At 45.2% G+C, this 10000-nt stretch overlaps 1 protein-coding gene across 3 annotated transcripts in view; it reads right to left on the reverse strand.

The window, feature by feature from the left end:
- The window catches only part of creb3l2 (cAMP responsive element binding protein 3-like 2), a 34491-nt gene that overhangs the window by 7518 nt on the left and 16973 nt on the right, over positions 1-10000 (reverse strand). For 2 of the 3 annotated variants that reach the window (XM_080850957.1, XM_080850956.1), the window contains exons 2-5: positions 5784-6012; positions 4372-4574; positions 2781-2865; positions 524-705 (exon numbers count right to left, since the gene is read on the reverse strand). In XM_080850957.1, the coding sequence (XP_080707083.1) occupies positions 524-705; positions 2781-2865; positions 4372-4574; positions 5784-6012 (699 nt within the window). Of the gene's footprint in view, positions 1-523; positions 706-2780; positions 2866-4371; positions 4575-5783; positions 6013-7389; positions 7409-10000 lie in introns of those variants that run through there. The other variant, XM_080850958.1, reaches the window with a different exon arrangement.

Genomic DNA, 10000 nt, shown 5'->3' on the forward strand with positions numbered 1-10000 from the left:
AGAGGGAGAGAGAGAGAAATAAAAAAAGAGGAAGAGGGAGCAGAAAGTGAGGGAATGAAAGATAAGGAAGAGAGAGAGATGAAAAAGAAAAACAAACAAACAGAGTAAGTAAGTTTGATCTCCTTCCATTTAAACACTTGTTTTTGCTGAACTTTGATGTTCATTTCTTTTCTTTTTTCTCTTCTTTTGGGAGTCTAGTTTTCTTTACGGGGGACTATCAATGTTTCCAGTCTTACATTCCAAACAAACAACATCTCACAACAAGTCCAGCTGAGAGAGAAGGACACTCGTCCAACCCCCCGGTGGACTGGAGACAGTTATGGGGCTTTAAAGGAAAACAAACATCTCCAACAGGCAGTGTAGGGCAGTGAGAAGAGAGAGAGAGTGTGTGTGTGTATGCCTCAGTGTGTGTAAGTGTGTGTGTGTGTGTATGTGTGTGTGTGTGTGTGTGTGTGCGTGTGTGTATGCCTCAGTGTGTGTGTGTGTGTGTGTGTGTTTGTGTGTGCGTGTGTGTATTACTCACGTGTGGAGCGGTAAGCAGTGGAGAGTTGGAGAGGGAGGAGGGTGCGCGTGGCGCCACCTTGAGGGCGGCGGGGGTCTGTGTGGGGCTGGCGGGGGCGCAGGGGTGTATGGGGCTCTGGCTGCCCTCAGAGTCGCTGCCATGGGAACTGGGTGGGGTGGGGGGCATCTGGAGAGACTCAAGGGCTGATGAGGACAACACCCGAAGGGGATTCATTAGGCTGGTATATCACATAATTAATATAATTAAGCATTATGACAGGAGTGAGAGTGGGGTTGGGTAAGGACTTCCTCACAGCTGTGATTCAGCCGTTGGCACGAGGTTGTGAGGGTGTCCTTAACTAAACCCACTAACACGAGTGTGTTATTGCTTTTACACAACGGTTCTACGTTTGAATTTGAAGACAGCAGAATGTAATTGCTTTCGTTTCTTTCGATTTTGTGTTTTCTTTTTCTGCACCAAAAAATACTTCCAACCTAAGTTTTCGGAGTCAAGCGTTGCTGAGGAACGATAACTGTTAGTCTGCAGTCAGATGAGTGAGAAAGGCTATTTGTGCTCATTGTGTTAATTTATTACACTCGCTTTTATTTATTCATTCATTTATTACACCTGTCTTCGCATGAGGGGTCAGTTTGTACATTCCCCTACTCCATTTGCTCACTTTTCTAACTCAAAAATGGTCAAACATAACGTTCACCTACCTATATACCTATCTGCTCTCTCGCTTTAAATGAGTGGAATGTTGATGTACAATGATAACCGGCTAATGTGTATCAAATGCGGAGTGATAAGTAGAGGTGAAGAGTCCGATTGAGATTGTAACAGGATATCCTCACTCATGGAATGTCCAATCGTAAAGTCATAAATCATTTGATCCAAATCTATCTGTTGTATACTAATCTAACATACTAACACATCAAATCGAATCTAACCGTATCTTTGGAACATGAAGTGAATACAATAATATAAGCAAGTATAAGCATATTGTGAAACATTCAGTTAATATATTAGTGTATATCAAATATATGAGCATATACAAAGGTATATATTAATTTCAGAGGAAAAATGAGGAGGATAATTATACACAAACTATGTTAGTTGTCAGTTGTCAGAAGCAAAAGAACATGGTGTTCTGTTCACTTATTACATGCAATGAGCAATGTGTGTAGACCTACACTCACATGTAAGATAGTAGTTTAGAGGTATACTGTATAGCACTGTGTTTCTTACCAAAAAAAACTACAACTGCTAACTACTAAATGTTCCACATTTTCGCAAGAGTGGTCTGACCTGGACCACAGAACTGCATAGTCCGTGGCCTAAGTAGCTAAACTTAAAGTAGCTAAACTTAGGCCTATACCATGAACATTAGAGATGTAGATATTTCAGAGTGCCTGTCTAGATCACTGAACTGAACTGGAGTTAAAGCACTGGCTTATGTAGCCAATCAGCTTCTTCCATAAACCCCATCATCATACATAACGTTTCACACTGTTACATTAGATTCTCCAGTCTAGGAGAACAGTTATGTGGTGGTAATAACAACAATACAGTTCACAGGGTGCTAAATCAGAGGAGCCACAAGGTTACTGTATTTTAAGCAGCGACGTTAGCGATGTTAGCCGCTTGGCTAGTTCTGTTGTCATTTGCTGACATGTGAACGCAGCTCAGGTGGATCTTGTCAGTGTGTTCACTACCTGTGCTTGGTGGAGCTGACAACCTCTATATGAGTAGAAGATAAATAACACTGCAGTGGAATGTCTGACTAGGCAAGAGGTAACACATGAATGTTTGGAAGTATGGCGTTCTGTTTTATACACACCGTTGCCATGCGGATGTTCCCCAAATTAGTTATTTGTAGGCTGTGTTCGTTATCTTCGGGTGCACTTGAGTACTCAAATCAACAAATCAACCAACTGTGAAATCCTATTAAAGGGGACTTCCTTATAGGAATTAGGTCTCTTGTTCAGGTCTACTATCCTTAGAATCAGCCTACAGCTTGCATGTGTGAAAATTCAAGCTTGTACCAAACCATTACTAAAACTACTTGGAGAACAGTTTGGCATGGATGCATGAACTAAATGGAGGATTTTTCATTAATGCCTTAATCAAAATCCCTGATGTACAATGCCTTCAATTCCTTGGAATGCCTTGGATTGGGCTTCCTGTAGAACTGGCCTGGAAGAGGACTGGGTTAGGACTGGGTCAAGGACCAAGTCAGAGAGGGGAGGGAGAGGAGAGGAATGGAGAGGAGTCTTACCTTTTGGGGACAGGTTGAGAAACTGGTCCACCTCGTGAGGCTCTAGTTTAATCTGAGGGGTGAAGGTCTCGCCGTCATCCTTCACCTGTCCATCAAAACACAACACAAGCCTGAGCATGAGAGACTTTGACATTTCAGCACGCCCGCAAGCAGTGTGTGTGTATGTGTGTGTGCGTGTGTGTGTGTGTGTGTGTGTGTGTGTGTGTGTGTGTATGTGTGTGTGTGTGTTGTGTACAGTATGTGCAGAATGCTTGCTTGCATAACAAGGAGCGTGTTCAACAAAGAAATTGAGAACAAAGTTTGTCAGTCAACCCCGGAGGGGACGTTTGCCCACAAAACTGTACTGCACAATATTGTTTCTGCAAACAGTTTTTTTGTGCCAACACTAAGACAGACAAAAGTAGCACATATCTCCCCCCACAAAGACCTTTAAAGGGGTTGTGTAAAAACTACAGGCCAAGCACAGAGTGTTTCTTATTTATTCCACGGGACGGTTGAAATGCCCCATGTGACACTTTCTTTAGAATGTCAATTCTGTTCTGATCTATGACGTTCAAGTAGTTCCATTTTTCCGATTGTGTGACACTTGAATATCCATTCGCCAAGTTCGTTGTAAAGTTTAAATTAACTGTTGTTTTGTGTCATAGTAAAAGATTAGTGGACCGACGGAAGGACAGAGAACAACATGTTCCATATGCCTGAAAATAGCTTTAAGCACTATTCCACTACACTTGGACTAAAGACCACAGTGATCTTACAAAGCGTAGCCTCCACAGAATGGATATGATGTATAGGCAATGAGAGGTATGGAACTAACGACTGGGTTTTGGCCATGGCAACCATCCATTTAGAACATGTTACGGCAGTTTGTCCTGTAAGTTAAGAAAAGATGTGTGGCAAGAGTTATTTTCTGCTACCCAAATGCCGTGTCATCCATTATCACTTCTGTGTTCTTATCTGCACTGTTAGATGCTAGTGACTCATGCCAGAGTGAGCTGCTGGATTGGCCAACCCACCAGCGTCTGGTCATGACAAGAACCAGGCAGCGATCACATACAGGGGAACAAAATGTAATTTCCTCACATACTGCAGTGCAGCATACGTGTGCTTCAAGTTCAGTGTTCTAACTAACTAGCGATAAATACAGGAGCACCAAGCAAAGCATTAAAAATATCAGAGGAAGGAAGAACTCCGTAAGATCACAGGAAGCTGAGCGGTGCTTTCTCTTCACCAGTGCCCAATGTCGAGCCATGCCAGTGTGCCGCCACTGACCCAGTTAGCCGTCACCGTGGCCTAATGACTTTATCAGTGAGAGCTTCATCTTGAAAGCAATCCTGTGAGCCTGAAACCCAACTCATGAGGTGAAATCAATCCTCTGGCCTTCGACATCAATGTCCTGGACAATGCCAGGACCCTGTTGAAGCGATTAGGCTTTGGGGAAACGTACTGACAGACACAGACAGAATGACAGCCCCAACACACCGGACAAACACACCGGACACACACACCGGACACACACACACACACACACACACACACAGGACACACACACACATACACACACACACACAGGACACACACACAGTCTTACCTTAATCTTGAGTTCTGTGGACTGGGGATTGGCCAGCGTGAGGGTGGCCGTTGCCTTGGAGGTGGTTGCCTTGGCTACAGGGTCAGAGGACGCGGCCTGGCCGGTGACGGTGAGGGTCAGGGTGGGGAGGTCACACAGCAGGGGCTCCATCTTGAGGCTCTTGTCTTCCGTCTCCATGGACCAATCGTCTCCCTCAGAGTCACCTGGGTAAGCAGCAATAAATAAATAAACAAACATACAAACAACAGACAAAACAGCAAACAAAACTAAACAAATCATTCATTTCTCACCAGAACACACTGTATGTGTCTGTGTGGTTCTTGAGCATGATGAATACATCTTTAGAAGGTAGATTACTTTTTAAAAAGGTTCTTAAGGCACACTGTGTAAACATATTGTGTGCACAAAACAGAGAAACAAACAAGCCAACACACAGAGGCACACACTGGCAAGGAATTCATCTGCCTTCTGAAACATGGGCACGGTTCACACGTCACTGTGGAAATGAGGCCTCTTCACCAGGGCCTCCTAGGGTCTTATTTTATCACACGGCCACATACCAGCCCAGTATCATCTCTGAAGAGGTCTGTGAAGAAAAGGCCTTACTGCCAGCCCAGTATCATCACTGAAGAGTTCTGTGATGGAAAGGCCTTACTGCCAGCCCAGTATCATCACTGAAGAGGTCTGTGAAGAAAAGGCCTTACTGCCAGCCCAGTATCATCACTGAAGAGGTCTGTGATGGAAAGGCCTTCCTGCCAGCCCAGTATCATCACTGAAGAGGTCTGTAATGGAAAGGCCTTACTGCCAGCCCAGTATCATCACTGAAGAGGTCTGTGATGGAAAGGCTTCACTGAAGGCCAGAGCCTCTCTTGCTTCTCCTCCATCTGTCTCATCCTACTTTCATACAATTCCAAAGGCAATATTCCTTCTCTCCTTTTCCTATATCTCTCTCTTCTTTCTCTCTCCTCTCATCTTACTCTCTTTCAAAATGTTCTCTCCCTCTATTTTATCTCTCTTTTTCTCATCTTTCTCCATCTAATCTCTCTGTCTTTCTCTCCCATTCTAAACGTCCTCACCGCTTCCTCTCACTTCTGTCAGAACTCTTTCAACCTACTTTTCTCCATTTCTCTGCACTCTTGTGTTTCCTCCAACTTGCTCTGTATCAGGTATTCCCCTCTGCTGAAGGCTACCTCTCTCTCCGTCTCTGTGCCTCTCGTCTCACTGTTCTCTTCCTCTGAACTTCTTCTCTCCTTTCTCCTCTGTCTCTTTCAGCTTATATTTCTTCACATCTGTAGCAGATTCTCCAATTCCCTGATTTCTCTCTCTATCTCTGTCCACTGTTTCTCTCATCTCATCTTCCTATGCTTTTCTTATCTTCTTCTTTCACACACATCTGTTGTTCCTGTGCTCACCTGCGTCGCTGCCTGGTTCTCCGGGCAGGTGTGAGAGGGGGGACTGGGGCCGGGAGTCCCCGCTGAGCGAGTAGCTGTGCTCGGCCTGGATGTGGGGGGGCACTGGGGAGGTCGGGGTCAGCTCCTCCTCAATGTCCATGGCCTCCCCCCGGTCGGACAGGAAGGGGTCGCTCAGCAGCTGGCCCAGCAAAGCATCCTGGGATAGGTCATCCAGGAGCTCGGTGAAGTGCTGCAGGAGAGGAGGAGGAGGAGGAGGAGGAGGAGAAGAAGGAAGAAAGAAAGAAAACATTGAAGTGAATCTAAATCCCTTCTTTGGTCAAAAATACATTTTTACTTTGACTGTACACAAAGAATCTCACTGCAATTGCTTCTAGCTAGCCGCATTTCAGTCCACAATAGACTGCTGATGAGTTTTGCAGATGCTTGCCTCCTTCCTTCCTTCCAAAGTGAGTCGTAATACACACACATCTCATCATAGCTCACATGAAGCCTAATCTTTCTAGCTTCAAGTGCACAGCTCAAAACAACAAGTCAATCCGTGTCCATTCGCAGTTCTGCTCTCTGTTAGCTGAACTCCAAGAACATGCGAGGAGGGGGGTTGGGCGACGGCAGGCTGAGTTTGTTAAAAGTTAAAAGTGGCACGTTGGATGAAAACCAGGAATATCCAAAAGATGAAACCCCAGCACACCGTGCTGTTCATAGCCACGGCTGCCTCCAGGCTCCCCTGCACAGGCACACACACACTTACACACACACACACACACTCACACCTACACACACACACACTTACACAGACACACACATGAATACTGTTCATACCCACGACTGCCTCCAGGCTGCCCTGCACAGGCACACACTACTCTGCTAAGTGCTCATTATACTCATCCCCCCTGTAATTGCCTTCTATAAAAAATCAAACGACCGCCGCCAACTCGGCTTTGAGGTCCACATCCACTGACCCCAGGGGGAGGGCCACTAATTGGCTACTGCGGCAACCAATCAAAGGGGCTGTAACGTCTGTCACAAAAAAGCACACTTTTTATTTATCCAATCAGACAGCCAGGTGCCATATCAAATGCCAACCCGGCGCTGTTATTATTCAAAGCTCATCTCCAATTGGTCAGCAGGGTGAAAAGGCATAGACATGTATACCTAGACATTTAGATGTACATGTCTATGTGAAAAGGTATTCTCCACCTCCCTTCCCCCCACCCTTGTCCTGTCACAGACATACACCTGCATAACTCTAAGCAAATTCCTGCCTTTCGCTTTCCTTTAAACGTGATCCCTAGGCCATCCGTGTCCTGCTAGGCAGCCGGAGGCCCTTGTAAAACAAGCTAAGACGGGTCCAGGGCGTTTCAACACGCCGCTGTTCTCCTCATTAGGCCTAAGCCTGCAGCTCTCTCCACAAACAGGAGGGGAGGCAAGGAGAGAAGCAGGCATTATTTCTTTTAAGCTCCTTCAGGGGATCTTATGACCTTCAACTTCTATTAGGCTATGTGTCTGTTGTCTAGAATAACAATTTCTCTATCTCTCATTAGTTGTTCTACACAGCAGATCTTATTATCTTAAACTTATAAAACCTGTCTATGTGTAGTATAAATACCTATTTTCAGATCTCTCTTCAGTTCTTTAGTTCATCCGGTCTATGAATCTTTGTGAATCGCTCTTGTACAGTATGTTGAGCTGTAGAAGACTCTCTCCTCTCGTTCTCTTCCTACATTTTATTCAGGATAATATTGAATGAATCAGTCTGCATATTTATCAGTCTGTGTGTATCAGTTTGCATATATATGTGTGTATCAGTCTATATATGTGTGTGCATCAGTGCTTAAAAACAGACCTCTCTTTCCCTCCTCAGCCACATGTCTGCATTCCTTGGTCTTATTCATGCTGTTGTGGTGATTGGTCACTTAGTGATGATTCAGAATAGAGTGTCACAATGCTGGGATGCTCTGAGTGTGTGTGTGTGTGTGTGTGTGTGTGTGTGTGTGTGTGTGTGTCTGTGTGTGTGTGTGTGTGTCTGTGTGTGTGTGTGTGTGTGTGTGATGAGGCAGATGAGGCACAAGAACGTGAGGGCAGATCCAATGCATTTAAACCACTGACAGGAATACGGTCACACTCCACACACACACACACACAAACACACACACACACACACACACACACACACCCTCACTACTACTTCTACTACTACTACTACTACTACCACTACTACTACAACAGAGAGAGAGCAAGAGAGATAGAGATTATGGAGATAGCGAGAGATAGTGGTTTATAAACTTGAATACTATGTACCTTGCCTAAACATATCCACATGCTTGCTTAGATAGGCAGTGGTCTATAAACTTGTGTAAATATAGCATAACATAAGTCAGCTTGTTCAGGACATATCCTGACAGACATAAATCAATAAACCAAGCCAGAGAGACTTTTGACTTTTAAAACGCCATTTGAAAACCATTGAAAAGAAACACTCAAAAAAATCAGTCCATTTCACCAGTTGAAAACAAGGCAACACCCTTACACACCATTTCTCCCCTAACTGAGCCATGCTCTTCATGACGAGAGAGAGAGAGAGAGAGAGAGAGAGAGAGAGAGAGAGAGAGAGAGAGAGAGAGAGAGAGAGAGAGGGAGACAAGGGGGAAGAAAGATGTGTACAGGCAATGAGGCCGACAGAGTCAGTAGACTGCTCTGTGAGCCAGCAGGCCCAGATGGTGGTACAGGTCCACTGTGAGGCTGCATGGGGCGACTGGCTGCCAGATGTCCAGCTGAAGGAGAGAAGACAGGACAGGAGAGGAGAAGAGAGAAAACAGAAGAGGGGAGAAGAGAGGAGGGATCCCACCATCTTACCCATGCCAGCCTAAGCACCAACCAGGGCTGGGCCTGCTTGTGTGCAACTGTTGTGGTGGGGTTTCAGCCAGCCAAGTGAGACACACACACACACACACACACACACACACACACACACACACACACACACACACACACACACACACACACTGAATCACATCTTCTGGCCTGAAGCCTGCACTGTGACCAGGCTGGGAATGTGTGAGTGATTGTGTGGAAGGGAGTTTGTAAGGGCTGCATGTGTCTCTGTATACAAGGTGTGTGTGTGTGTGTGTGTGTGTGTGTGTGTGTGTGTGTGTGTGTGTGTGTGTGTGTGTGTGTGTGTGTGTGTGTGTGTGTGTGTGTGTGTGTGTGTGTGTGTGTGTGTGTGTGTGTGTGTGTGTGTGTTTTATTTGTGCGCGCATGCGGATGTGTCTCAGTGTGTGGTCAGTATGGTGTGGAACTAAATGAATAAGACAATGAAGCTACACAGAGCACAACCATATACAGTGTGTGTGTGTGTGTGTGTGTGTGTGTGTGTGTGTGTGTGTGATTGTTGAGTGTGTAACAGTATAGAGAAACAAGAGTTTGCTATACTCTCAGGGGGGAGTTAGAACAATGACCCTCAGATGGCCAGAGGATTGTTTGTGTGTTTGTGTGTGTGTGTGTGTGTGTGTGTGTGAGTGAGAGAGAGAGATGTGTGTGAGTGTATGTGTGTGTGTGTGTGTGTGTGTGTGTGTGTGTGTGTCTGTGTGTACACCCCACTGCCCTAACAATAGCCCGAACTGAAAGAAAACATGAACTGAAAGCGGACCCCTTCTGAGACGTCCACCTTCTTAGCTCATGTCTCCGGTCACATCGGGATGCAGAAGTATCGGACTTCATGTTGGTTGTTGTTTTTTGTGAAACCTCAAAAATGAAACAATGTCTTTTCTATTCCTTTCTTATGACCGAAAGCTGAGTGCGTAACCCGAAGTCATATCAGCCAGTAATCTCATTTCAAAAACATAATACCTTGATGGATGAGAATAATTTCCAACTTCTTAGTATTTGTTTCCCCCGCTCAAACATCTTGAAGCATTCATATGAGACACCGAACATGGAGGGGAGAAAGACACTAAAGGCCAGCTCACGCTCTTAACTGGCCTATAGATCTCCTCCTGCACCATACAGATCCATACCCCCTACCAAATCAGTGTCAGCGCACATACACACACACACAAGCACTCCCTCAGGAAGACGATACATGCCTAATATGTGTCACCAGACAGTCCAGGGTGGAAAAGGAGAACTATTAAAACTATCAATTTTAAAGTAATAAAGAAACTTGTCTGGAGTTGCTATGGTTACTGGTCGAGGTAATACACAGTACATAAACAACTGTG

This window comes from Sprattus sprattus (genome assembly GCF_963457725.1).
Source record: "Sprattus sprattus genome assembly, chromosome: 14".
NCBI lineage: Eukaryota > Metazoa > Chordata > Actinopteri > Clupeiformes > Clupeidae > Sprattus > Sprattus sprattus.